At 48.5% G+C, this 27,141-nt stretch overlaps 9 protein-coding genes across 9 annotated transcripts; 7 read left to right on the top strand and 2 right to left on the bottom strand.

Annotated features, from left to right (window-relative positions):
• Positions 1-233: 233 nt before the first annotated feature.
• Positions 234-1,074, top strand: N7525_002853 (uncharacterized protein; the record flags this gene model as incomplete). Its single annotated transcript, XM_061212490.1, has 2 exons — positions 234-984; positions 1,067-1,074. The coding sequence occupies 2 exons, from the start codon at positions 234-236 to the stop codon at positions 1,072-1,074; spliced, it is 759 nt and encodes a 252-aa protein (XP_061069511.1).
• A 3,294-nt stretch (positions 1,075-4,368) lies between these two features.
• Positions 4,369-8,641, top strand: N7525_002852 (uncharacterized protein; the record flags this gene model as incomplete). Its single annotated transcript, XM_061212489.1, has 7 exons — positions 4,369-4,736; positions 4,798-5,023; positions 5,083-5,142; positions 5,200-5,490; positions 5,544-5,772; positions 5,837-5,996; positions 6,055-8,641. The coding sequence occupies 7 exons, from the start codon at positions 4,369-4,371 to the stop codon at positions 8,639-8,641; spliced, it is 3,921 nt and encodes a 1,306-aa protein (XP_061069510.1).
• An 889-nt stretch (positions 8,642-9,530) lies between these two features.
• Positions 9,531-10,624, top strand: N7525_002851 (uncharacterized protein; the record flags this gene model as incomplete). The annotated part of the gene is made up of 2 exons (XM_061212488.1): positions 9,531-10,547; positions 10,622-10,624. 2 exons carry the CDS (start codon positions 9,531-9,533, stop codon positions 10,622-10,624), a joined length of 1,020 nt encoding a protein of 339 aa, XP_061069509.1.
• Positions 10,625-14,878: 4,254 nt separating this feature from the next.
• N7525_002850 (uncharacterized protein) lies at positions 14,879-16,024 on the top strand (the record flags this gene model as incomplete). Its single annotated transcript, XM_061212487.1, has 1 exon — positions 14,879-16,024. One exon carries the CDS (start codon positions 14,879-14,881, stop codon positions 16,022-16,024), a length of 1,146 nt encoding a protein of 381 aa, XP_061069508.1.
• A 436-nt stretch (positions 16,025-16,460) lies between these two features.
• N7525_002849 (uncharacterized protein) lies at positions 16,461-17,441 on the top strand (the record flags this gene model as incomplete). The annotated part of the gene is made up of 1 exon (XM_061212486.1): positions 16,461-17,441. One exon carries the CDS (start codon positions 16,461-16,463, stop codon positions 17,439-17,441), a length of 981 nt encoding a protein of 326 aa, XP_061069507.1.
• A 1,468-nt stretch (positions 17,442-18,909) lies between these two features.
• On the top strand, positions 18,910-21,719 carry N7525_002848 (uncharacterized protein; the record flags this gene model as incomplete). The annotated part of the gene is made up of 7 exons (XM_002558463.2): positions 18,910-19,265; positions 19,327-19,552; positions 19,612-19,671; positions 19,726-20,016; positions 20,073-20,301; positions 20,354-20,513; positions 20,570-21,719. The coding sequence occupies 7 exons, from the start codon at positions 18,910-18,912 to the stop codon at positions 21,717-21,719; spliced, it is 2,472 nt and encodes an 823-aa protein (XP_002558509.2).
• Positions 21,720-21,743: 24 nt separating this feature from the next.
• Positions 21,744-22,835, top strand: N7525_002847 (uncharacterized protein; the record flags this gene model as incomplete). The annotated part of the gene is made up of 1 exon (XM_061212485.1): positions 21,744-22,835. The coding sequence occupies one exon, from the start codon at positions 21,744-21,746 to the stop codon at positions 22,833-22,835; it is 1,092 nt and encodes a 363-aa protein (XP_061069506.1).
• A 1,459-nt stretch (positions 22,836-24,294) lies between these two features.
• On the bottom strand, positions 24,295-25,329 carry N7525_002846 (uncharacterized protein; the record flags this gene model as incomplete). Its single annotated transcript, XM_061212484.1, has 1 exon — positions 24,295-25,329. One exon carries the CDS (start codon positions 25,327-25,329, stop codon positions 24,295-24,297), a length of 1,035 nt encoding a protein of 344 aa, XP_061069505.1.
• Positions 25,330-26,144: 815 nt separating this feature from the next.
• N7525_002845 (arsenate reductase ArsC) lies at positions 26,145-26,549 on the bottom strand (the record flags this gene model as incomplete). Its single annotated transcript, XM_002556778.2, has 1 exon — positions 26,145-26,549. One exon carries the CDS (start codon positions 26,547-26,549, stop codon positions 26,145-26,147), a length of 405 nt encoding a protein of 134 aa, XP_002556824.2.
• Between the last annotated feature and the right edge of the window lie 592 nt (positions 26,550-27,141).

The raw sequence follows: 27,141 nt of genomic DNA, 5'->3' as shown, positions 1-27,141 counted from the left end.
AGCTCTGACCCAAATATCTCGTTGGCTAGGCTATTTGCACATGTGTCTTGGAGGGTCGGGTTAGGCAGCGTTGTGTTCCCACGAGGCTGAGCTCCCGCAGGTTCTCACAAGGTTACACGTAAACCCCATTTTTTAGCGACAAGTTTGTTGGGGGAAAACAATATTCGTAATTATTGCTCAGCATTCAGCATCGTCTTGAGCTTTAGCGTACTCTCAATCTGGCACTTCAGAAAATGTCAGCTCAAACAGAAACATCTTCAGTGCCATGCCCCTTCCACAAAGATGATCAGCTCAACGGTGATTTGGATACATCGCTTGACTACCTACCAGGTCATCCCCGGATCAAACTTGGCGATGAAAAAGGGTTGTTTGATTTCATTCGCCGCGAAGTCTGGTCAGAGGACCTCGAGTCGATATCGGGCAGACTCTGGTGGATGTCAAAGCAGGATGGCAGCAACATCTCTCCGTTGCATCGACAGCGAGTGAAGGGCCGACAGATCATCGTTACCGAGGATCCTCGGCTCCATCTAGTCTGGATCGACGACCGAATCTTTCTCAAAACCCTCCCTCAGTATATAATGTCCTACGTATTCTGGGATACGTTCCTGAGCGATCCGTCTAAATATGGGGCGGAGGTGAAGCTAAGAATGGCCGCACTCGGATATTTGCGAACGTATTTCTACCTGATCCAGCATGAATCAGATCTACGAATCGCAAAAGATCCCGCTCTCAGCTTGGTTCCTAAAGAAGTGACCTGGCCCCAATTCTGCCAGTTTACTGCTTGTTTCCACAACATTACAGATCATGAAGTATCGGAACGATATCATTACGGAGAGATCCGATTGACCCGGCTGAACTATTACGCGCCTGTTCTTTTGGGCAAAGGCCATTATCAACGTGTGAACCACCAGTATCGAGCGTACTTCGCTCGAATTCAAGGCCCTGTAATATCTGCATTTGCATTTTTCTCGATTCTCCTGAACTGTATGCAAGTCAGCCTCGCTGCCTCCGCTTCCGACGAGAGATATTCAAGCGCCCCGTTATTTGCAAGCTGCTATTGGTTCAGTACCGTGATCGGATTACTGACCGGTGTCCTATTGCTGATGTTGGTATTGCTTTTCCTTTTCAAAGTGATCAGGGAATGGAGGGTTGCGATAGCCCATCGGCTACAGCGGAAAAAGAATCCACAGCAAAGACCAAAGGGCCATGTGTAAGTAGAAATCTGAGTGGAGTCCAGGGCATTCTATTTTATGATACTGTAACTAACGTATTTCATAAGCGAGCGGCGCACACAAGCGAGTGGCGCACCCCACCCAAAACGCGTCCATGAATTAGATCTTAGTTAGTTTAACCACCCACTATCGTATTTCACAAGCGAGTGGCCACCACAAGCGAGTGGCCACCACAAGCGAGTGGCCACCCCACCGAAAAACGCGTCCATGAATTAGCACTTAGTTAATTCAACCACCCACTATGCCACCAATTCGCTCTCAATCCTCTAAAAATTCAACTGAGCAAGAGGGTAGGCTTTTATTAGCTATCTAGGCTTTTAAAAATGGAGATATCACTTCTGTTGCTTCCGCTGCTCGCATTTACAACGTCCCGCGTACAACTCTCCGCCACCGGCTTAGTGGTATACAACACCGCGCGAATTCTCGCGCTAATTCACAAAAACTGACGGAAATCGAAGAGGAATCTCTTGAAAAATGGATTCTCTCTATGGATCGACGTGGAAGCGCCCCCCGGCCTTCTATGGTACGAGAAATGGCGAATCTTCTTCTCGAAAAGCGCGGAACTACCCCGGTTCTTTCGGTCGGCGAAAACTGGGTGACGAACTATGTGAAAAGACGTCCTATCCTATCCTCTCGGTTTTCGAAACGGTATAACTACGAGCGTGCGAAATGCGAAGACCCGAAGGTTATTAGGGAGTGGTTTAATCTTGTTCAAAAAACCATCCTTCAATTTGGGATCGACCCGGACGACGTTTATAACTTTGATGAGACCGGTTTTGCGATGGGTTTAACTGCTACTGCGAGAGTGATTTCGAGAAGCGAATACTACGGTCGGCGAGCACTTTTATAGCCTAGAAATCGAGAATGGGTAACTGTTATTGAGTGTACGAATGCTACTAGCTGGACCCTCCCGCCGTGTGTGATTTTTAAAGGCAAAGTCTTTATTAAATCTTGGTTCGACGGCCTCCCGGAGGACTGGCGATTCGAGGTTAGTCCTAATAGATGGACCTCTAATGAAATTGGACTTCGCTAGCTTAAAAAGCTCTTTATTCCTACTACTTCTTCGCGTACGAAGGGGGGATACCGGCTTTTAATACTCGACGGCCACGGAAGTTATTTAACCCCGAAGTTCGATAAAATCTATGAAGAAAATAAGATTATACCAATCTATATGCCTCCGCACTCCTCTCACCTTTTATAGCCTCTAGATATAGGCTGTTTTGCGGTGTTAAAACGAGCTTACGGCCGGCTAGTTGAATTTCGAATGCGGTGCGGATCGAATCATGTCGATAAATTGGATTTTCTAGAAGTATATCCTACTACACGAATGGAAGCCTTTAAATCTGAGACTGTTAAAAACAGCTTTCAATCTGCTGGTTTAATTCCTTTTGCACCGGAGAGAGTGCTTTTAAAGCTTGATATTCGGCTTCGAACCCTAACCCCCCCCTCTAGCCGGGGTAGTGATTAGGATCCAAAAACACCTTCGAACTATATGCAATTGCAAAAACAAGCCTCCTTAATAAAAGCACTGCTTCGTGTAAGATCAAGAAGCCCCTAAGCCCGCTTAATTCCGCTATCAACCAGGTTTTGAAGGCATGCCAGATCACTATACAATCCGCCGCACTTCTTGAGAAAGAAGTAAGCGAATTACGCGCCTCCAACGAGAAGCAGAAGCAAACGCGTACTAGATCCCGGAAGCAGATACCCGCCGAAGAAGGCCTCTCGGTTCAAGAAGCTTCTCAATTGATTACTGAGCTGGTGGAAGCAGATGAAGCACCTCCCTCCCCTCCACGAAGAAGCCCTTCGCCGGGTTTACAACCACGTACACGGGCCCCGTCAAAGTGTAGTGGTTGTGGAGAAATAGGGCATAAAATTAATAGATGCCTAGCTAGATAGATGATTTTAGTATATTTAATTTAATGGCGTTTTGGTTGAGATAAATGCATTTGAAATTAGTAGGTTGGGCGGGGATGCGCCACTCGCTTGTGTGCGCCGCTCGCTTGTGAAATACGTTACAGGCATTCTTGGAATCGCCTTACATAACCGCTACGTACCGAGAAAGTCCTCTCTAACCCCACTTTCAAGGCCCGCCCACAGTAAATCAAGGGCCGTTGCTCAGCGCATCCTGTATTATATTCTTTTTTACTGTGCAAGATTGTGACATGCCATTGTGGTTATAGGGCGGTAACAGTTGAAGGTTGCGGTATTAGATACGGGAGATTTTACGGCGGCCCTCATCTTCGTGAGGTCCGCTTAATTACTGGAGCCAGAGAGGAATTTCTCAGTACAGTCAAGGCGATTTCGAGAACGCTAGGCCAAACTATTGAATCTCCGTACGAACCCCCACTGCTGCGTCAAGAACAACATCTGGGAAATACTGACCTTACTCAACTTATGGACTATTTTCGATTGTTGATCAACTTTATCAACTGCCCAGACTTAAACGGTCGCGCAGTGTTTGGCACTTATTGTAAATATCCCCATCTGTCGAAAATGGCTACAGCACAGGCTAAGGAAAGTGCGTTTTTCCGAGCATACTTCAACGGATTTCACCAATTCTCATTCTTCACCAGGAGTGTTTGACGAGATCTAGGTTAAACGGTCGTTTATGGTGGGGTTGATAGAAAACCTTACCGTTGAATTAGTCATTAGTCACGTGGAGTTCAGGGTCAATACGATCCCCCAAGGAACAGGAAAATTTTTGGTTCGCCCTGGATTTGGTCTCATGTGAACCTTCTTTTCCCAAGGAGCTAAGTCTAAAATGGCTAGCTTAGAGCTAAACCAGGCCTAGCTAGTGTCAACCGCGGCACGTTATGTAAGGGCAAGAACAAGTTAATGTTATGATAATCAGCTTTTGGAAGAAAAATAACCTTTAGATGGTAGTAATAGGCTAATTTGATACAGCGAAGTAAACCCCTCTCTCCTTGAATGAAGGATTTTTGAGGAAGTTTTATATGATATTCAGTAGTATTTCGAAGTGATAGTAGCAACGATTATAGGTACCTGCCCGATACCCCGCACGTGTTGATTGATTCAGCCGCATCAGCAAGGCTGGGGTGGCCATCCATCAACAAAAGACGAACAGTCCGCTCTCATAAATTCACTACTCTACTATCAAGCATAAGTATAAATCACTATGGCTAATCAGAGAAAGTCGCACGTCTTCCGGGTGACAGGCTTATCGATAAAACTGCCCGATGGCGATCTCAAGACAGATGAGGATTTCAGGACAGCATTATATGGGACACTCAACGATAATTTCATCGACGACGAGAATTCGCAGATCAAGAGCGACATTACAATCGTGCCTTCATGCTACGAAAGTGACACACAGAGAGTGGCGCTGGTACAGTTTCGCGGCGGGATGCCTCAGTTCCTCCGTGACCACGACCCGCTCGGAGACTGGCAGGTTGAAATTGGAGACGATGATATAAGCTTTGACTGCCACTTCTTTGGGTTTACCCAGCTCTATACGCTGGACGAAAATAAGCCTGTGGATGCAGAGTAAGGATATACACCTCTATCTACACCTAGAAGATAAATACTAACTGATTATGCAACATAGTATCATTGCGATCGCCGGACTGGATGGACATGCGTACGGATCATGGCAAGGAAGAGGAAATCTCGGTCGGATGTGGCTCCGTGACTTCCTGTCGAAGGATCTGCCGCAGTGTCGCACCATGATCTACGGGTACAACTCCAAGCTGTCGAGCCCCGGAGTCAATACGATCCTCGACTACGGGCGGGAACTGATGGAGGAGATCAAGAAAATTCGGAACACGAAGGAGGTAGGAGATGCTATCTGACTATTTCATTGATAACGAGTTTGGGCTGATTGTTCGACTAGCTCCAACAGAGACCTCTTATTTTCATTGCACATAGCTTTGGGGGCATTATCGTGGCTCACGTGAGACCGCCATCCAGTTTGAGGTCCTATGTATCATATGCTGATATCAAGTTATAGTGCCTGGTGAGGGCCATCCAAACACTGGAAGAAGACCACCCAGCGATCACGTCGCTGCATCGAGCCACGTACGGCATGATCCTCTTCGCTATCCCGCATAAAGGGCTAGTGATGGACGATATCCAACAGATGTTGGGCGGCGATGGACACCATCCGCGAGAGAAACTCCTACGCCAGATTTCCAGCCAATCGGATGTCTTGATTCATCAATTGGCCGACTTTAAAAACCTGATCCGGGACCGTAAGGTGGTCAGCTTCTATGAGACAGAGCAGACGAAGCGGTTGGTATTAGTATGTGTTGGCCTTCATCTCAAACAGACTACGATATACACTGACGATTGTAGGACTTGGAAAGCGGATGTTGGAAACGCACTGGAGATTTCATGACAACGGTTGACGCAGACTCGGCTCTTCTTCAGCTTCCCGACCACATAGAAGACAAGGTGCCGCTGCATGCAGATCACTCAATGATCGTGAAATTCGACACGCGCAATGCGGCCGGATATCGAACAGCGCTGGACAAACTGCGCCAGCTCTCAAAGGATGCGCCAGCAGTGGTGGCGGCTCGGTTTGGTGCGTGACTCGCCCAGTGTCTTTTTGCAGTGTCTGTTTGCGAGCTAATGAGAACTGGTTTCAGCGCAGACGCGCCAGAAGCCCCAGCCGTGCTCTACAGTGCCCTTTGAGAGAGACCCGGTGTTTGTGGGCCGTAAATATGAGATCAATGCAATCGAGAAAAAACATGGGACGATCGGCCAGCGTCACGAGCGGGTGGCATTGGTGGGACTTGCCGGTGTTGGGTTAGATATCCCTATAAGAGAGCCGTTTTGAATAACCACTGATAGACCTGCCATTCAGGAAAACCCAGACAGCCATCGAGTATTCTTATTGCGTGCGAGAATCAACACCAGACATGTGGGTTTTTTGGATCCACGCTAGTAATCTGGAGCGGTTGGAACAGGGCTACAGGCAGATTGCCGCAGTAACGGAGATTCCGGGACGCGATGATCCGAAGATAAACATCCTCCAACTCGTGTATCAGTGGTTGTGTGATGCACGAAACGGGCGCTGGTTGATTGTGCTAGATAATGCAGATGACGATAGTATCTTTTTCAGGGAAAATGAATCCAAGGAACGAGGGCCACTGGTGAACTTCCTGCCCCAGGCCGCCCATGGATCAATGCTGATCACATCGCGAAATGGTCGTGCGGCACGGAATCTGGTGGGGAGGAACAGTCATGTGATCGAAGTTCAACCAATGAACGAGGAAGAGTCTGTCGCCCTTCTACGGAGATGGATTCCGGCCCCCCAATCTGGAGATTTTGGAGAGTCTGGAGAGGACGAGAAGGCACTGGTCCAAGCACTTGAATATATTCCGCTGGCAATCACTCAGGCGGGATCCTATATTGCCAACCGTCTTCCTCTCATTACCGTCACCGCCTACCTCCGACTTTTCCATGAAAGCGAGTCGAAGCGGACGCGGCTTCTCAAGAATGAGGATTCCACGGATCTCCGGCGCGATCCCAGCATTCGGTATGCGGTGATCACAACCTGGCAGATATCTTTTGAGCAGATTCGTCAGGAGCGGCCCGTGGCGTCCGACCTCCTGGCGTTAATGAGTATGTTCGATCGGCAGGGAATCCCAGTGGACTTGGTGCGCGAGTCTGAACAAGATGAGCTAGATTTTCACGATGCATTGGTACCGCTGCTTAATTATTCTCTGATCCGGCTGGAAATCAACGAACGGTTGTTTGACATGCACCGCCTAGTGCAGTTATCGGTCCGAGCGTGGCTGGAGATGCACCAGCAGCTCTACAGCTGGCAGGCCAAATCACGAGAGATTATGGCACGGGTATTTCCAGATGGCGAGTACGAAAGCTGGACACAATGTCGATCGCTCCTTGCGCATGCCAAAAGTGTGCTGAATTCTATATATGACGTGGAGGGTGAAGATCGATTAAATACCGCCACCCTCTTATCTAATTGTGGATGGTTTCTAAATCTTCAAGGAGCCTATGAAGAGGCAGAATTAATGCATCGACGGGCGTTAGAAGCACGAGAGAAGGTGCTTGGACGCGAGCATCCCTCCACACTCATCAGTGTCAATAACCTTGGCTTAGTGCTCTCCAAGCAAGGGCAATATGACGAGGCGGAAGCGATGCATCGACGGGCGCTAGAAGCACGAGAGAAGGTGCTTGGACGCGAGCATCCCGACACGCTCACCAGTGTCAATAACCTTGGCTTGGTACTTTCCAACCAAGGGAAATATGAAGAGGCGGGAGCGATGCATCAACGGGCGTTGGAAGCACGAGAGAAGGTGCTTGGACGCGAGCATCCCTCGACGCTCGGTAGTGTCAGTAACCTTGGCAATGTGCTTGGTAGGCAAGGGAAATATGAAGAGGCGGAAGCGATGTATCGACGGGCATTAAAAGCACGAGAGAAGGTACTTGGACGCGAGCATCCTGACACGCTCATCGGTGTCAGTAACCTTGGCGTAGTGCTCTTCAAGCAAGGGCAATATGAAGAGGCGGAAGCGATATATCGACGGGCATTAAAAGCACGAGAGAAGGTACTTGGACGCGAGCATCCCGACACGCTGACCAGTGTCAATAACCTTGGCGATGTACTCTCTAAGCAAGGGAAATATGAAGAGGCAGAAGCGATGCATCGAGGGGCGCTAGAAGTAAAAGAGAAGGTGCTTGGACGCGAGCATCCCTCCACACTCATCAGTGTCAATAACCTTGGCTTAGTGCTCACCAAGCAAGGGCAATATGAAGAGGCGGAAGCGATGTATCGACGGGCATTGGAAGCACGACAGAAGGTACTTGGACGAGAGCATCCCGACACGCTCACCAGTGTCAATAACCTTGGCTTAGTGCTTAAAAGCCAAGGGAAATATAAAGAGGCGGAAGCAATGTATCGACGGGCGTTGGAAGCACGACAGAAGGTACTTGGACAAGAGCATCCCGACACGCTCGGCAGTGTCAATAACTTTGCCTCAGTGCTCTCCAAGCAAGGGCAATATAAAGAGGCGGAAGCGATGTATCGACGGGCACTAGATGGATATGAGAAGGTACTTGGACGCGAGCATCCTGACACGCTCATGAGTGTCAATAACCTTGGCTCAGTGCTCTTCAAGCAAGGGCAATATGAAGAGGCGGAAGCAATGTATCGACGGGCATTAGAAGCACGACAGAAGGTGCTTGGACGCGAGCATCCCGACACGCTCACCAGTGTCAATAACCTTGGCGATGTACTCTCCAAGCAAGGGAGACATGAAGAGGCGGAAGCGATGCATCGATGGGCACAGACTGTGGATTCTAGTACCCTCATGCAGCAAGGAATCCTGCTTAAGAACATATTCTCCACTCCTCATCCGTTGCTTCAATTGTCGTTAAGGCATCATCGATCACTGGAAGAGAAACATGACCGTGACGTCGACTGAAATCTTGAGACACGAAATCTTTTTGGCACCATCGGCAAACCAGCTAGCTGTCTCAAGGCAACTATTATTTTGTCCCAGCATGAATAGAATACAGTAACCTTCGGAAAATCGATATCATAGTATTACTGTATGACTTATGTACTGTAGGAATGTATCAATTGTTAAACCACGGATTAATACTCGTTGGCCACGGGAAATATGAAGAGGCGGAAGCGATGTATGACGGGCAATAGAAAGAAAGATATGTTGATGTGTTTGGGCGTAAATATCCCGAAACAGTGATCAGTTTCCATATTTGTTAGACTTGCGCGATCAACAAAGGAAACTTGAAAAGGCTTCGTAGCCCCAGACCTGTATCTATGGAATTTAGTGCCGAGGCAGCATACATGCACATATAATACCAGTACTTAGTTGTTGGAGGCTACGACTAAGAGAGAAGGACCAAGACCTGAGAACTCTGAATGCGTCTGTCTCTCTCTGATAGATGGGAAGAGAGCGAGCTATATAAGGTGAGGCGAAAGCCCCTGATTGGTGTGACGTAGCATTAGGTTATGTAACCTTGTGCAAGTCACAGGCCAACTGTCGGAGTAGATGCACTGGCATACCGGCATACCGGAGGATCCATTGATCCAATGCATTTTGTAATTTTAGATTAGTAATCGACGGTCCATATAAATTGTTAGGAAAGTCGATACAGCAATACAGAGAGTTGAACACCATTGATTGGACCCTACATTTTTACAATACGGCCCACGCCGACAGTTATGAGCCCGGTTCGCACTGAATGAGACTACTGTAGTTGGAATACAGTATCTAGCCCGCTGCTAGAAGTGTCTCGCAACCCCTGAAGCTATTCTGAAGCTGTACAAAGCTACCCCTGAATCCAGTAATGGAGGCAGCATCAATCCTCTCCGCCATGAAGGGCGAAAAACTGAAGGACTCGCCGCAGTGGCTCACCTGGTTTGCAAAGGTGCAGCTATATGCCGTACAAAAGAATGTGTGGGATCTCTGTAATCCAGACCTCACCACGTCGACAACCGATCCCGCTAATAAACGACCTGAGCCTCTCCAAGAACCGGCGGAACCAGAATACCCCGAGGAAGGCGATGAGAGGGACCGAAGGATCTGGCGAGACCGTATGGATGTGTACAAAGTGAAGTACACAAGGTGGGAGAAGCAGGCAAAGGGACTGAGCGATGTAAATGAATATATCCTCACATACCTTGATCCAATCCACCATCTCTCTCTAGTTGCATATCGTACTCCGTATGATAGGCTTGTGTATCTAAAGTCTCGTTTTGCCCGATCAACCGCGTACGAAGAAGAAATCCGTATGAAGTGGAAGGTCTTTGCAATACAGAAGCCGACAGGAGATATCGAGGAATGGCTTCAACAGTGGAACTCACTAAGAGAGCAAGCCGTCAGTCTTGGTATCAATGATGGAGATGCAAATAGGGATTTCCTACACGCTGTGAAAGAGGTGCTCCCTATCTGGTGGCAAGGGAAATACCAGGAGATTGTTATGGACAAGAAGGTGTACGATACTCGAGATCTTCTCGAATCATTCCGCGCTATGAATCGTGAGATAGGTGTTCAAACTGTGACCTCAACTAATGCTCCAAAAGGTGCATTTTCAACCTGGCAAGGACACCAAGAAGCGAAACCGGAAGTGAAGCAAGAGAAGCTCCCATTTGAAAAGAGACGCTGTCCCTGTGGCAGCTCCCACCCGAGGCATAAGGTTGCCACTTGCTATATCATGAATGAAGCAATTCGACCGGAGGGATACACTCTCAATGAGCGTACGCTAGAGAAAGCGAAAAAGAAGTTAGCAAAGGACCTCGCCTGGAAGCAATGGGTGGATAAGGTGGTTGCTGAAGCTCAGCCAAAGGCTGAATATGCTAACCAGGTTAGCTTTGCCACCATCTACCAAAGACACGAAGCCGTACAGATCAGCAAGCATGTGCTATCTGTAGCAAAAAGTGATGAGCCCTCTCTTCATGATCGATGGATTCTCGATACTGGATCGAGTACGCACATCTGTAATGATAGGAGTTTATTTGTTGACTTCACCCCGGACGATATGGAAGTTTCAACTGGAGACAGCACCACAAAGATGCTCGGCAAGGGTACAGTTCGCCTAGTAGGAAGACAGTGAAAGGAAGGATGGAGATCACATTGAGTGATGCTCTATACTCACCTGGATTCCATACAAATCTAGTATCGTACGCGATGCTAAGGAAGAAAGGTGGCATTTGGTGTCAAAAGACGAATTGCATACGGGATCCTAATGATAGGCCTGTCGTCAGTGTACATTTTTGGGATCACTTTAACCTCTGGCTTTTTGATAAGCCTGGCGAAGCTCCTCCACAGCAGGCATATGCCACCCAGGCAGGCGTACGGAACTCGGTGAAGCCGCAGGAATCAAAGGCTTCCTCCGAATTATGGCATCGGCGCCTAGCCCACGTTGAACCACGTACTATAGCAAAGCTTGCTAGTATGGTAGACGGCGTCGTTCTTGAAGATAAGAAGTCGACGGAGCAGCAATCTCTATGTCAAATCTGTAAGACAGGAAGTGCTCCGAGGCAGATATCACGACGGCCAGTCGGAAGATCCTTTGGACGATTTGGAAGGGTGCACTTTGATCTAATTCAACTACCACCGGCGTACAACAGACATCGCTGGATATCTCACTTCTATCTAGAAGGACCGAGGTTCCATTGGATCATGACACATGAAGTCAAACCGGAATGCCAGCTTGCGATAAAGGAGTTCGTACAGCTAGCGAGGAATCAGTGGAAGCTACCGATCAAGGCTTTCCACTACGATAATGAAGCCGCAGCAGGCAGAGCAGCGGAGTATAGCCTAACAGCTGATGGTATCTTAGTATATCATACTCCACCTGGACACTCAGAAATGAATGGGTATGCTGAGAGATCTGGCGGGATGATCATCACCCGTATGCGCATGCTCGCTCTCGAAGGAAAGCTCCCTAAGGATCTATGGCCGGAATTTGCAAGCGCCGCAGTATGGTTATTGAATCGTACGCCGTCGTATATCGCTACCGAGAACCGCTGGGTGGTTCCATGGGAAGAAGTCAGGAAGGAACTTGCATCTGTGATACCGAAGACCAACCTGTCAAATGTCAGGCTGTACGGGAGCATGGCGTACTGTAGGATTGAGAATCAAGTACAGTCTGATAAGATGCACCCTCGAGCAGAGATTGGCTTCTTGGTAGGATACCGTGCCTCGAATATCTGGAAGATCTGGTTTCCACATAGTGGAAAGGTGAAGCATATAAGGGATGCAGTCATTGATGAAACCCGGAAGTACACACCTGAGTACGACCAGTATAAGCCGATTCCACTACCGCTAGTGAGACAACCGCAAGAACTCACTACTGAAGAGATCACCAAGGTGATCAACTATGAAATCACTGGTCAACAGACTAGTACGATGGAGGAAAGTCAGGGCATACAGGATCGGGATGATCCCCAGCAGCATGATCCCCAGCACGTTAATCCTCAGCAAGCACAGGAGAATCCTCAACAAGTGCAAGATACGTCTCAGGAAGTGATTCAAGAAACTACTGGTAAAGCAAGTGCTCGAAGAGAGACTACCCCAAGTCAGGGGGTGAGAGAAGAAGCATACTGGCCAACACCTGGTCATCCACCGGCGCGTACAGCACCACCAGGTGCATTTCCGGAGGATCAGGATCTACCACCATTGCCAATCACCCCGCCGCAGGAAGAAGAAGCGAATACTGGCTCTAGTCAGGGGGTGGATATACAGGCTGATCAAGAAGATCCAGCGCATCAAGACCAGACCCAGTACGAAGATCAGGTTCAATACAAACCTACTCCTGATCCTATAGAAGACGAGCTAGAAAGGCAGCTACAGTCTGAGCTGCTAGCACCAAGCAGAGAGATAGATAGTGATATTGACACCGGCAACATACTAAGTGGAAGACGAACACGCAGAGCAAGAAGAGATAATGATTTTGCATATGCAACAACCACTATAGTACGGGATGAAGAGCCCCCGGCTCTACTCCATGCCTTTGCCGCTGGCTTATACGCAGAGAAACCGGACAGTGGTCGTCATCGAGATGATCTTCCTCCACCGCCGAAGCGTTGGAAGGATGTTATGAATCACCCATTTCAGGAAGGCTTCCTCGCAGCAATGAGGAAAGAGATCAATTCGCTATCTAAAAAGGAGACATTTGAAATCATCAACAGACCCAGGGACAGAGGGAAGCAGATCCTCCCTCTACTATGGGTTTTCTCATACAAATTTGACCAGGACGGCTACCTGTTGAAACTGAAGGCTCGTATCTGCGTACGAGGAGACCTTGAAACCATTTCTCACGAAGAGAAAAGGGCTGCTACACTAGCAGCAAGAACAGCAAGGATGATCTTCGCACTAGTGGCTGCTTTTGATCTGGATTTGCGACAGCGGGATGCTGTCACTGCATTCCTAAATAGCAAGCTAGATGAGAAGGAGACGTACACCTATATGCCAGAAGGATTCCAGACCCTAGACAAGTGCTGGAAGCTACGTCGTGCCTTATACGGACTGCGGATCTCACCGAGGCTATGGCAGCGAGAAGCAGCGAGTGTACTACGCAAGCTGGGGTTACAACAGATGCCGGAAGACCCCTGCGTCTTTATGGGACAAGGCTTGCTGGTCTTCTTTTATGTGGATGATATCCTGATCGCCAGCCACACTACTGCTAAAACACAAGCACAGCAGCTGGAGCGAGATCTTGAAGCACACTGGGAGCTGACAGACCATGGAGAAGCGGCATGGTTTCTTAATATCCGGATCGTCCGAGACAGACAGGAGAAGAAGCTTTGGCTCTGTCAGGATAGCTATATGATGAGCATTGCTACCCGTTACAATCTGACAGACCGTCCACCAGTCTATACACCACTGCCAGTTGACGAATTGACACCCTACCAGGGTACGGCTACGCCGAGAGAGATCCATTTATACCAGCAGAAGGTTGGATCTTCAGGATATGCCACTACAATTACCAGACCGGACGCTGCAAAAGCCACCGCTCGGCTTGCTCAATTCCTCACAAATCCCGGTCCCCAGCACCAGCAGGCAGCTGATCGAGTCATCACTTATCTCTACACTACCCGGAATCTGGCTATCGAATATAGCGCAGCTGGTACAGGAATGAACTCGGTACAATTTGCAAGCGATGCTTCGTACGGGGACCACCCTGACAGAAGGAGTTCAGCTGGATATATCTGCCAGACATACGGCGGTCCAGTCGACTGGAAAGCCAGCAAGCAACCCACTGTGACAACGTCAACCACGGAAGCAGAACTGCTAGGCCTATCCGAGGCCGGGAAGCAAGTTCAATGGTGGCGGAGGTTGCTTAACAACCTAGCTTTTACCCCATCTCACCACCTAACCATTGACTGTGATAATGAGAGGACGATCAGCCTCTTGACAAGCGAGGATGTAGCCTTCGAAACGAAGCTACGACATGTGGATATACACCACCACTGGCTGAGACAGGAAGTCAGAGAAGGACGTATCATGGTACGCTGGGTGGCGACGGCGAGCATGGTTGCCGATGGCCTCACAAAGCTGCTATCCAGACAGAAGCATGAGAACTTTGTACGACTGCTTCGGATGGTTGATATAGGCTATCTTATAGCCTAGGAATTGAGGAAGAGAATGGATCATGCAAGCATGCCAATGTATGAATTGCAGCGATCTCAGTATGCATACTGGGACCGCTGAGGGGGTGTGTCGGAGTAGATGCATTGGCATACCGGCATACCGGAGGATCCATTGATCTTACGCATTTTGTAATTTTAGATTAGTAATCGACGGTCCATATAAATTGTTAGGAAAGTCGATACAGTAATACAGAGAGTTGAATACCATTGATTGGACCCCACATTTTACAATACGGCCCACGCCAACACAACCAGCACGTGCGGGATATCGAACATCCACCTACAATCGTTGCTACTATCACTTCGTAGATACTACTATATACAAAATGCAACTTCCTCCTAAATTATTTTTATGGAGAAAATAGTCAGTTGCCCGCCACATACTGTATCAATCGCTACTATCTAAACACTATTTTCCCTGCAAACTCCGATCATAATAACCTCCACGTAAGTCTTGCCCGAAGATAAAGTCCGACACTGGTTTGACATCATTGGCCGAGAGCTGGCCGATCCGGCTATTCTCCCGGAGAAAGTGTACAATATGGACGAGACGGGAGTGCTTCTCAGCGTCCTCAACTCCCTCAAGGTGCTCGTCAGTAAAGACGATTTGAGAAAGCATCGAGGGACCACGGTAAAGCGGACGCTGGTCACGGCGATCGAATGCATCTCCGCTGATGGTCGGTTCCTGCACCCTCTCATTATCTGGCCGGCGGCCACTCATCGTAGTTCGTGGACCACTCACGCCACCCCCGGGTGGCATTTTGCGTGCTCCAAAACAGGCTATACGAACACGGAAATCAGTCTACACTGGGTGGAACATGTGTTCGATCCGCAGACTCGAGACCGAGCGGGCGATCGGCCACGACTCTTAATCTGCGATGGTTTCGGCACCCATGAGTCTTTGGAGGTCATGAAATTCTGCTTTGCCAACCGCATTATCCTGTGTCGTCTCCCTTCTCATACGTCTCACAAACTGCAGCCGTGCGATGTGGGTGTCTTTAGTCCACTGAAAACGGCATACCGGGCACAGGTTGAGCAGGCATGTCGGGCTGGGGCGGGTACCATCGGCAAGCCCCACTTCACCTATCTTTATGATCGCGCCCGAAAAGAGGCATTTACACCCCGTAATATACGATCAGCCTGGTCGAGAAGCGGCCTCTTTCCATTCGATCCCTCTCGCCTCCTCCGAGAGTTTCAAGCGTCCCGGCCCGAGATACAGACCACGATCCCTGTGGACCATCCGACCGTGTCCTCTAATCTCTGTCACACTCCAAACACCTCCGATCATTTCGCGTTGCTGCGCAGCGAGGTAGAGGAAGACACCCAGAGTCTAGACAGTGTGTGCAAGCATCGTCTGCAGACACTGAGCTGCGCGGCCGAAACGGTTTTTGCAGAGCGCGCCTTGTTGCTGGAAGAGAACAGGATCCTATTTGAGCAGAACAATGAAAAGACCTGTCGACAATCCAGTGGCCTGACGGTTATAGGGCATGCAAAAGTGATGAGCTACGAAGATATCGTTGAAGCGCAGAAGAAACGAGACATCACGGTGGCGAAACAAAATCTTACGCGGAAAAAGCGGTCGAAAGCTGGGGACAAATTGCTTTCAAAATCGGAGGAGAAGCGCAAGTCTGAGCAGGACATTCAAGCATGGGATATGAGTAATTATTGTTCAGTTTTAGATTTATAGACTCGTTCGGCACATTAGAACTTCCTGTGTTCCTATCAATTTATCGCGTAGAAGTGGCTTGACATTCCGTCAGCTCCTAGAGTATATATATCTCTCCTTTCCTGCATATCATTGTCTGCTAGTGATAACTACCCGAAAATGTAGTTACCTAAGCTATCGAGACGTAGTTTTATCATTATCGAAGCCAATTATCATAATTTATTCCACAGAATTCCCGTTGACTAGGCTGTTTGTCGATATGCCTCAGAGGGTCGGGTCAAGTCAGGCATCGTTGCATTCCTACGAGGCTGAGCTCCCGAAGGCTCTCACAAGGCTGAACGTCAACCCCACTATTTAACTAACAACTTTAATCAGGAAAAACAATCTTTCTAATTTATTTCTTAGCATTAAGCATTATTGTAAGCCTTATTATATTTCAAATCTGGCGCCCCAGAAAATGTCGCCAGATGGAGAAACCTCTTCATTGCCATGTCCCTTCCACAAAGACGATCAGCTCAATGGTGATCTCGATGCATCGCTTGATTATTTGCCAGGTCGGCCCCGCATCGAAATGAGCGATCATAAGGGTTTGTTCGATTTCATTCGCCAGGAAGTCTGGTCAGAGGACCTCGAGTCGATATCGGGCAGACTCTGGTGGATGTCGAAGCAGGATGGCAGCAATATCTCTCCGTTGCATCGGCAGCGAGTGAAGGGCCGACAGATTGTCATTACCGAGGATCCTCGGCTACATCTTGTCTGGATCGATGATCGAATCTTCCTTAAACCCCTTCCACAGTACATAACGTCCTACGTGTTCTGGGATGCGTTTATGGGCGATCCGTCTAAATATGGTGCGGCGGAGAAGTTGAGAAAGGCTGCACTCGGGTATCTGCGAACGTATTTCTACCTGATCCAGCATGAATCAGATTTACGAATCGCACAAGATCCGACTCTCTACTTGGTCCCTAAAGAGCTGACCTGGCGTCGGTTCTGCCAATTCACTGATCATTTCAAGGACATCACGGATGACGAAGTGTCAGGACGATATCATTACGGAGAGATCCGATTGTCCCGACTGAACTATTACGCGCCCGTCCTCTTGGGAAAAAGCCATTATCAACGTGTGGACCATCAATATCGAGCATACTTCGCTCGAATCCAAGGCCCTGTGATATCTGCATTTGCATTTTTCTCGATTGTCCTAAACTGTATGCAAGTCAGCCTCGCCGCCTCCGATTCTGATGGGAGATATTCGAGTGCCCTGTTATTTGCATGTTGCTACTGGCTTAGTACTTTGATTGGATGCGTAACGGGTGTCGTATTGCTGATGTTGGTGTTTCTTTTCTTTTTCAAAGTGATTAGGGAATGGAAGTTTGCGATAGCCCATCGGCTACTGCGGGGAAAGGACCCACAGCGAAGACCAGAAGGCCATGTGTAACTAGGAGTTTAAGGAGATCCCAGGAAATTTAATCATGTTTTGGATTGGTACTTAAATCATTCTTAATAGCGACCTAACTAGATGGGCTGGAGACATTGTGGCTATTTTTTTTTTTTGGTCTGGTATCCTAACAGGCATTTCCTATTTGAAATGGAACCATCTGGGCCGTGAAAGGGCAACGGAGTATGAATACTGCAGAATACGTGAATAGCACCTAGTGAATAGCAGGACACTTATGAAGGCTCAATTGGATGTATTTGTATATTCCAGACTGGCTTTATTCGAGGTTCTTTGGAACGATTTTACCAGCCAGAGCCAACGATACCATCACAATCTTGAGGATACTAAACTGCATTGAATCCCCATACGACGCTTCACCGCCGTATCAACGATATCTAGAAATTGTTGAAATCTGCCGACCAGTGGAATATTGATGACTTTTGGTGTATTTGCCAGACTCGAATATTTGGTGCGAATTTAACAGCCATATTTGATCCTTACAATTCGGTCGGCAATGGTGATGTTGTATAAGTTGCCCCAAAGCCCTCGTTTTGATCGTTGAACAACAAGAAAGGATTTGGATACTGTCATTTGAGCATAGTTTTCGTGTATACAGCAATTATGAGAACCAAAAAATGTATGACGCTTAACATCAACAGACTTTCAAATACGGCATGGGCAAAGGACCTACAATATTTGGATTTGGTCAGATATCGCGTGGTTTGACCGTTGAAAATCAAAAGAATTTGAATATTGTCAGTCGAGCAAAAGTGAACAGTGATATATGAAAGCAAAATTGATGGTCCGAGTATGACGAAAAAGAAAACACAATTTTTGACCGTTCACCGTGCTCAAAATACAGAATAGAGCGGGCAAATTTCACCATTTGGCATTGTTCACCAGGAGCTTTTGACGAGATTGTAAGTTAAACGGTCGTTTTTGGTGCATCTGCTGCCTATCGGTCACGTGGAGTTCAGGGTCAAAGCAATCCCCCGAGAAACGGAAATCTTTTCATTTCGCCCTGGATGTGGTCTCACGTAGCACAGTCGTCTCATGAGGCGCCAAGTCCAAAATGGCTAGCCTTGAGCTAAACCGAGGCAGGTTTAGTTTCAAATCTGTTGCACGTGATGTCAGGGCAAGGGGTACGGAGGATGTCACGAGCTATTAAGTGAAGTTAAGGTTCTGGTAAATAGCTTTTGTAGGAAAATAGCCTTTCGATAGCAACTGAGTGATACTGTATGTGGCTTGATTACTCTCTCTATCAAAAAGTGATTTGGAGCAAGTTGCATGGTATGCAGCATTATCTACGAAGTGATGATTGTAGGTGCATGCGTAAACCCCGCACATGTTGGTTGATTCAGCCTCACCGGCAGGCTAAAGTGGCTATCTTTCCAGCAGGGGACGTCCAGTCTGCTCTTTGTTCTTGTCTGATTCACAAGTATATGACCAACAATAAGAACAAATCACGATGGCTAGTCAGAAAAAGTGGTACGTTTTTCGTGTGACGGGCCTGTCGAGAGAACGGCCCGATGGGGATCTCGAGACCACGTTGCAAGAGGCAATCGACGACAACTTCGCCGATGACGAGACATCGCACATCAAACCGGAGATCAAAATCGTTCCTTCATGCTATGAAAGTGACACAGAGAGGGCGGCGCTGGTGCAGTTTCGCGGTGGGGTGCCTCAGTTCCTCGCTGAGCTGAGAGTCAACCCGCTCGGAGACTGGCAGATCGAGATGGGAGATGATGACATCAGCTTTGACTGCCACTTCTTTGGATTTACCCAGCTCTACATGCCAGACGGAAATAAGCCTGTGATTGCCGAGTACGGACCTGTGCCGTTACCTACATTTAGAAACTTGATACTAATCGAAGACGCATGATAGCATCATTGCCATTGCCGGACTAGATGGACATGCGTATGGATCGTGGCAAGGAAGAGGAAATCTTGGTCGTATGTGGCTCCGTGACTTCCTGTCGAAGGATCTTCCGCAGTGCCGCACCATGATATACGGGTACAATTCCAAGCTGTCGAGCCATGGAGTCGATACGATCCTCGACTATGGGCGGGAGCTGATAGAAGAGATCAAGAAAATCCGGAATACGAAGGAGGTAGGAAAGGCTATTTGGACTGTCTATTGATAGCAACTTTGAGCTGATTGTTTGACTAGCTCCAACAGAGACCTCTGATATTCATCGCACACAGCTTTGGAGGCATTATCGTGGCTCATGTAGGACCACTATCCAATGGGTATCATGTATGATATACTGACATCGATTTATAGTGCCTAGTGAAGGCTATCCAGACAATGGAGGGAGACCACCCGGCGATCACGTCACTGTATCAAGCCACTTACGGCATGATCCTTTTCGCTATCCCACATAAAGGATTGATGATGGACGATATCCAGCAGATGCTAGCAGGGGACCAGAGCCATCCGCGAGAGCGACTACTACAGCAGATCTCCAGTAAATCGGACCTGTTGATCCACCAGCTGGCGGATTTCAAAAATCTAATACGGGACCGCAAGGTGGTGAGCTTCTATGAGACGGAGCAGACGAGGCAGTTAGTATTGGTACGTATTGGTCTTCGTTTGAAACAGGCTATAGTATGTATTGACGGTCGCATTAGGATTCAGAAAGCGGACGGTGGAAACGCACCGGGGATTTTGTGACGACGGTTGGCGCAGACTCGGCTCTTCTCCAGCTCCCCGACCATGTAGAGGACAAGGTGCCGCTGCATGCAGATCACTCGATGGTGGTCAAATTCAACACGCGCAACGCGGCCGGGTATCGCACGGCGGTCGATAAATTGCGGCAGTTCTTAAAAGACGCGCCATCGATGGTGGCGGCTCGGTTCAGTGGGTGACTCGATCCAGGGTCTGTTTGCGGGCTAATAGGAACTGGATTCAGCGCAGACGCGTCCGAAGCCCCAGCCGTGCTCCACGGTCCCTTTTAAGAAGGACCCGATGTTTGTGGGCCGCGAAGTTGTGATCAGTGCGATCAATGAAAGATATAGGGCGATCGGCCAGCGTCACGAGCGGGTGGGATTGGTGGGGTTGGCCGGCGTTGGGTTAGCTGTGCCATAAGAAAGCCTGTTTAATAACAACTAAACTCGTTGCATGTTAGAAAAACCCAGACAGCCATCGAGTATTCCTATCGTGTGCGAGAATCTACACCGGACACGTGGGTGTTTTGGATCCACGCCAGCAATACGGCGCGGCTGGAACAGGGCTACCAGCAGATTGCCACAGTTGCGGAGATTCCGGGACGAGACGATCCGAAGATCAACATTCTCCAGCTTGTGTATCAGTGGTTGTGTGATGCACGCAATGGGCGCTGGCTGGTGGTGCTAGATAATGCGGATGACGATGGGATCTTTTTCAGTGACAATACATTCAACGAACGAGGGCCGTTGGTGAGCTTCCTGCCCCAGGCCGCCCATGGATCGATGCTGATCACATCGCGGAATGGTCTTGCGGCACGGAATCTGGTGGGGAGCGAGAGTCATGTGATCAGGGTTCAGCCAATGAATGAGGCAGAGTCCCTGTCGCTTTTACGGGCAAGGATTCCAGCCCCCCAATCAGGAGAGTCTGGAGAGTCTGGAGGGAACGAGAGGGCACTGGTCCAGGCATTAGAGTGTATCCCATTGGCTATCACTCAGGCTGCGGCGTATATTGCCAACCGGTTGCCCCTTGTTACCGTCACGGAATACCTTCGGCTTTTCCATGAAAGCGAGTCGAAGCGGACGCGGCTTCTCCAGAATGAGGATTCTGCGGATCTCCGGAGGGATCCCAGCATTCGGTATGCCGTGATCACAACGTGGCAGTTATCGTTTGAGCAGATCCGTCAGGAGCGGCCTACGGCGACCGATCTCCTGGCGTTGATGAGTATGTTCGATCGGCAGGGAATCCCCGAAGATCTGGTGCGCGACCACAACCAAGATATCCTGGACTTCCACGATGCATTGGCGCCGCTGCTCAGCTATTCTCTGATCCGACTAGAAATAAACGAACGGCTGTTCGATATGCACCGCCTCGTGCAGTTATCGGTCCGGGCGTGGCTGGACATGCACCAGCAGCTTTACGGCTGGCAGGCCAAATCACGCCAGATTATGGCACGGGTATTTCCAGGTGGCGAGTACGAGAGCTGGTCACAATGCCGGTCGCTCCTTGCGCATGCCAACAGTGTGCTGCAGTCTATATGTGACGTAGATGATGAAGATCGATTGAATGCTGCCACCCTCTTATCTAATTGTGGGTGGTTTCTACATCTTTAAGGAGTTTATGAAGAGGCAGAATTGATGCATCGACGGGCGTTGGAAGCACGAGAGAATGCGCTTGGACGTGAGCATCCTGACACGCTCACCAGTGTCAGTGACCTTGGCTTAGTTCTCTCCAGCCAAGGGAAATATGACGAGGCGGAAGCGATGCATCGACGGGCGTTGGAAGCACGAGAGAATGCGCTTGGACGTGAGCATCCTGACACGCTCACCAGTGTCAGTAACCTTGGCGATGTTCTCTCCAGCCAAGGAGTTTATGAAGAGGCGGAAGCGATGCACCGACGGGCGTTGGAAGCACGAGAGAATGTGCTTGGACGTGAGCATCCTGACACGCTCACCAGTGTCAGTGACCTTGGCAATGTTCTCTCCAGCCAAGGAGTTTATGAAGAGGCGGAAGCGATGCATCGACGGGCGTTGGAAGCACGAGAGAATGCGCTTGGACGTGAGCATCCTGACACGCTCACCAGTGTCAGTAACCTTGGCGATGTTCTCTCCAGCCAAGGAGTTTATGAAGAGGCGGAAGCGATGCACCGACGGGCGTTGGAAGCACGAGAGAATGTGCTTGGACGTGAGCATCCTGACACGCTCACCAGTGTCAGTGACCTTGGCAATGTTCTCTCCAGCCAAGGGAAATATGACGAGGCGGAAGCGATGCATCGACGGGCGTTGGAAGCACGAGAGAATGTGCTTGGACGTGAGCATCCTAGCACGCTCACTAGTGTCAATAACCTTGGCTTAGTTCTCTCCAGCCAAGGGAAATATGACGAGGCGGAAGCGATATACCTACATGACATGGAAGGTAGTGAGAAGGTCCTTGGATGTGAGCATCCTAACACGGTCACCAGTATCAATAACCTTGGCTTAGTTCTCTCCAGCCAAGGAAACTATGACGAGGGGGAAGCGATGCACCGACGGGCGTTGGAAGCACGAGAGAAGGTGCTTAGACGTGAGCATCCTGACACGCTCACCAGTGTCAGTACCCTTGGCAATGTTCTTTCCAGCCAAGGGAAATATGACGAGGCGGAAGCGATATACCTACATGACATGGAAGGTAGTGAGAACGTCCTTGGATGTGAGCATCCTGGAATACTGGCTAGTCTCAATATTCGTTAGAATTCCTAGGTCAACACGTAAAACGTCACGAGGCTTCAGAAGCTCGCTCAGACTTGCATCTCCAGCATTTGTTGTAAACGCAGGTCATATGTTGACATAAATTTACATTTGGTCCTATCCCTTGCAGCACTGTAAGCCCGCGTAGTTTGCTGCGGGCTGCGGTCTGGAAGTACCTTTAGCATTATCTTTCCTTCAAGCAGGCCATCTCTTACTTGCGCATAGGGTTGTGGGGCCGATGTTCCGTTTAGCGGCGCTAGTATTTCTCATACATCATGTTACATGATTGTTTCCTTTCCATGTATTCGCCTTATCGGTAATTTTGTCTTATGTACCTTTCTACTGCCAAGAGTTTCACCAAAACTCGTATATTCTTAGGTAACATAATTTTGATGGTATAAAAAGTCAATATAGTCCACTAGGTAGGCGGAATGATGCAATGTCGTCTTTTCTATTCATTTTAGAAGTCCTTGTGGATGACTTCGGCGTCATAATAGCAAACGGTGCATTTTCTAGTAGCGCGTGCCGTCTTGTAATCCGCCACTTTAACAGTTTGTAATCTTTGTTTAAAAAAAAGCATCGAATACGAAATCAGATAATAATTGTTTCTGCTACTCTCTGGCAATGTTCAATACATGGATTGGGAGTGACGGCGCTCGAATGTGCAGGTACCTGGTGGGCGTTTCATCACATAGGGCATTTCATCTCACCGGGATGGGGGTTACTATAGACGAGTGTACTACGGATTAGGGGGAATTTGATTTTCAGCCTACCGTCGGACTAGCGTCCAGCAATGTCGGCTAATGGCAGGCATCTCTACGGCTTTAATCACGAGACACGAAATCGATCTTCCGCGCTAATACATCCCTAATTCGGAGGGCCACCATATCTCCGCCGAAGGGCCGTTGACCGGATGAGAGTAAATGGAGAATTGTACAAGCTTGATCTGCGCGACCTAAGGGAAGAGAGTGTGACCGTACAATCTCCGGTCTGGTGTATCGAATACTGGACTATACCTGTCTAGGTGGCGTTATATATACTACATAGGTCACGGACTACGTAGATGATGATATTTGCTGATTCATGTCCTCTGGCTAGATGAACAACCCCGTAATGCCTCCATGATAGTACACTTCCTCTGCAAACCGACTCAACTTCTACAGGATGGATCGAAATCAGTTTCACCACTTGCACACGGAGATTCTTTCTCGAACCCTCTTTCAAAACACGCTATGCCTATTATAGTTACTCTATCCCTGACCCCGTTTCTTGGCAGTATTCCACTGGAGACGCGCGCTGCGCACGCTGTGGCCCTGAAACGATCTATAGGGAAAGGCCGGAAAAAGAAGTGAAGTCATATTTGTGTTGCTCGACTGGTACTTGGAATTAAGTGACATTGACGAATCAGGACGTAGAAAAATCTGACTAATAGCCGTAACATCTTGAAATGAAAAACCATGAATCAGGTGTCGTATTTCGATTGTGCAAGTATATCGGCATATGATGTCTTACGTGGTCGTTGGGAACGCCTTTCCGGAACTGGGGTGGTAGTCCGCGACGAGGCTTTGATTTCTTCGGGCGTGTCTGGCCATGTAATTTGCGCGTCTTCCTCATCGTCCTCACCAGGCGCAATCATTTGAGTGGGATCCTGGGACTGGTACGTGATATGAAGGGACTCGGTCTGTGGCCTTGCAGCCGATTTGGTGGGCGTTTGTGGGCCGGCTCTTTGAGACCAACGGTCCACGCGCTTCCGTTTACCAGTAGAGGGAGGAGTAGCGGGCAACTGGTTATTTGGTGTTGGGAGAAAATGTATATCATCCGTAACGACAGCTAACTGGCGATGCTCTTTTGTGAGGCCGAAAACACGACCGGTCAAGAAAACATGGGTGTTCATACTCAAGGGTGGAAAGTTGGCCCAACGCTGACCATTTTTAAAGTAAGCGGTGATGGGAAAGGTGTGATTGGTTCGGGTTGAACTATTGTAAACAGTAGTCTGGAGACGGTAGTGAAGAAGAGTGGGCCCGCCGTTTAGTTGGCCACCGCGCTCAATAACGACACCGAGAAATGTCACTATTGGCTGGGCAGCCTCGGGACAGTGCATGAAATACGATTCGATATCTTCTTCATTCCCCGGATGACTAGATTGCGTAAGCTTGGTACTGTAGCAGATGGGACAAACTGACCGGTCCAGATTGTGGGCGTGGAGGACGATATGAAATTCCTCGTCATCAGATGAAGTAGTCAGGAATGAACCGGAGGAATAGACGAAAGTGTTTGGTTTGTAAAGGTCGGACTGATTGCCCTCATTGAAAAATCTGACCAAGGTGAGAATTTCATCCTGTTCAACATCGTCTGACTGGATATCTTTCCATGGTAGATTGAGCGAAACACGGAGTTGCAGGGAAAGCCCTTTGCCGGGACGTGTAGGATCCGGTTCGACATGCTCGACAAAGTCCCGAATATGGATAATAGCGGGAAAAGTAGAATTCGAAGGCATAATGTTCTCAGGCGTATATCAGACCTAAAGAGGTGGAGGTGAAGTATGTCTGATCAGTGTGGTTTCTAGCGAAGGCTCGGGAGTGACTGTGTGATGGGAGAAGTGAGTAAGAGCGAAACGTGATTTTGTGTTTAGGGTTATTATGGCGCATAATCCCTGTTGTAGACACGAACACATATATGATATATCCTAGATATATCTCACCGCTGGTTTGGTAAGAATCTAAATGGATGAATTTAGGATTTAGGTTTTTACAAGCCATCTTTATGTATGTAAGACGTGGAGATGCAACTCCTTATGACTCAACAAGGTTGATAAGAGAATTGGTCTATACTATTAACACGCAGCGAGTTTCGAAAACAGCTTAGACCTCAAGGCAACTCACTATTTGTTTATCGGCGCGTACTCGGAACTGCACTATGATCAACTATACGTAATTAATAAATATATAGTAATAGATAATTCCTTTAATTCCAGACCGACCGCATCTTTATTATCCGGATCCAACTTCAACCTGCATCCTTGTATGGACAGACCGAAGCTGGGATTAATTAGTGATATGATACATGGCGAATGTAGGGAACAGACCATCAAAGATATCTGGTTACAGCATGCCTACTATCGAAATATCCATATTCAATAGCAGCGCGAATACTAGCGTGAACATTGTTTTGTAATTGACATTGACTCCTCGTTTTTCATACTAAGTAAAGCAACCAACGGCCATCCCCCGCACAACGGCTGTTCGCCAAGCACCCTTGACAAACTGTTGAGCAGTGGTTCACAGCTACATTAGGGGATCTTCCCAGTTGTGTTCAGGTAGAAGATTGGAGTTCGATGATGAGCCTCTCGATGCGTTGACGAATTTCGTGACGGATAGTCCGTACAGCATCTAACCCTTGCCCGGCGGGGTCATTGAGTTGCCAATCGAGGTAGCGTTTGCCAGCGAAGAAGGGGCAGACATCGCCACAGCCCATGGTAATGACCACATCGCTGTCTTGGACTGCATCGGCAGTGAGAATCTTAGGTTTTTGGTTGCTGAGGTCGATGCCCTCTTCGCGCATAGCCTCGACAACGACTGGATTGATGGAGTCGGCTGGGGCCGATCCGGCAGAGCGGACTTCAATGGTGTCACCAGCCAGATGCATGAGATAGCCGGCGGCCATTTGGGAGCGACCAGCGTTGTGAACGCAGACGAACAATACACTAGGCTTAGCCATGATGTGCCTTTGGGATCGATTGGGCGGTCGTTGTGGAACAGCTCGTTGGAAGAGTGATTCGGTTGTTAAAGTAATCCGCAATTGACTGGTACAGGTGGGAAACGTCTCTTGAGGTAATTATAAAACGAGAAAAGCTTCATAAGCGGTGTCTCAATTCCCGTATAAGTAATTGTGCGAGAGACTGAATGGAGGCAGCGCGTGGGGTTTATATAACAAGTAATAGCTTGTAAGAGAGGGAACTCAACAATCCGTTGATCTAGAACATTCTCTATCTAGCAGAAAAAGGCAGTCTTGTGTAATATCTCATTCACTAGCGGCTGTTGCCCCACAGTTTATCAAAGCGTTGATTGAGAATCTGTGATATAGTCACAGTATGTGCAATGTCGCATCCTGCCGACATTGCCGGATTAGAAATCAATACCTGGCCATAGTTTCAGATCCTGAGCACTAAGTGCAATTTAGACTGGCAGCAAGCAGGCCTTATTCTGTTACGTGACGAGAGGACACTGCTATTGAACCCTATTCCAACACGGGCGAAGTTCTGTACCAGCCATAGACATGTCACTCGAACAATATGACTGGTCAAAGTTTG

The sequence above is a fragment of the Penicillium rubens genome, assembly GCF_028828025.1.
Source record: "Penicillium rubens strain IBT 27055 chromosome Unknown utg000002l_segment0_segment0, whole genome shotgun sequence".
In the NCBI taxonomy this organism is placed as follows: domain Eukaryota; kingdom Fungi; phylum Ascomycota; class Eurotiomycetes; order Eurotiales; family Aspergillaceae; genus Penicillium; species Penicillium rubens.
Note: the sequence above shows the minus strand (reverse complement) of the source record. Positions and strands in the feature narration are given on the sequence as shown.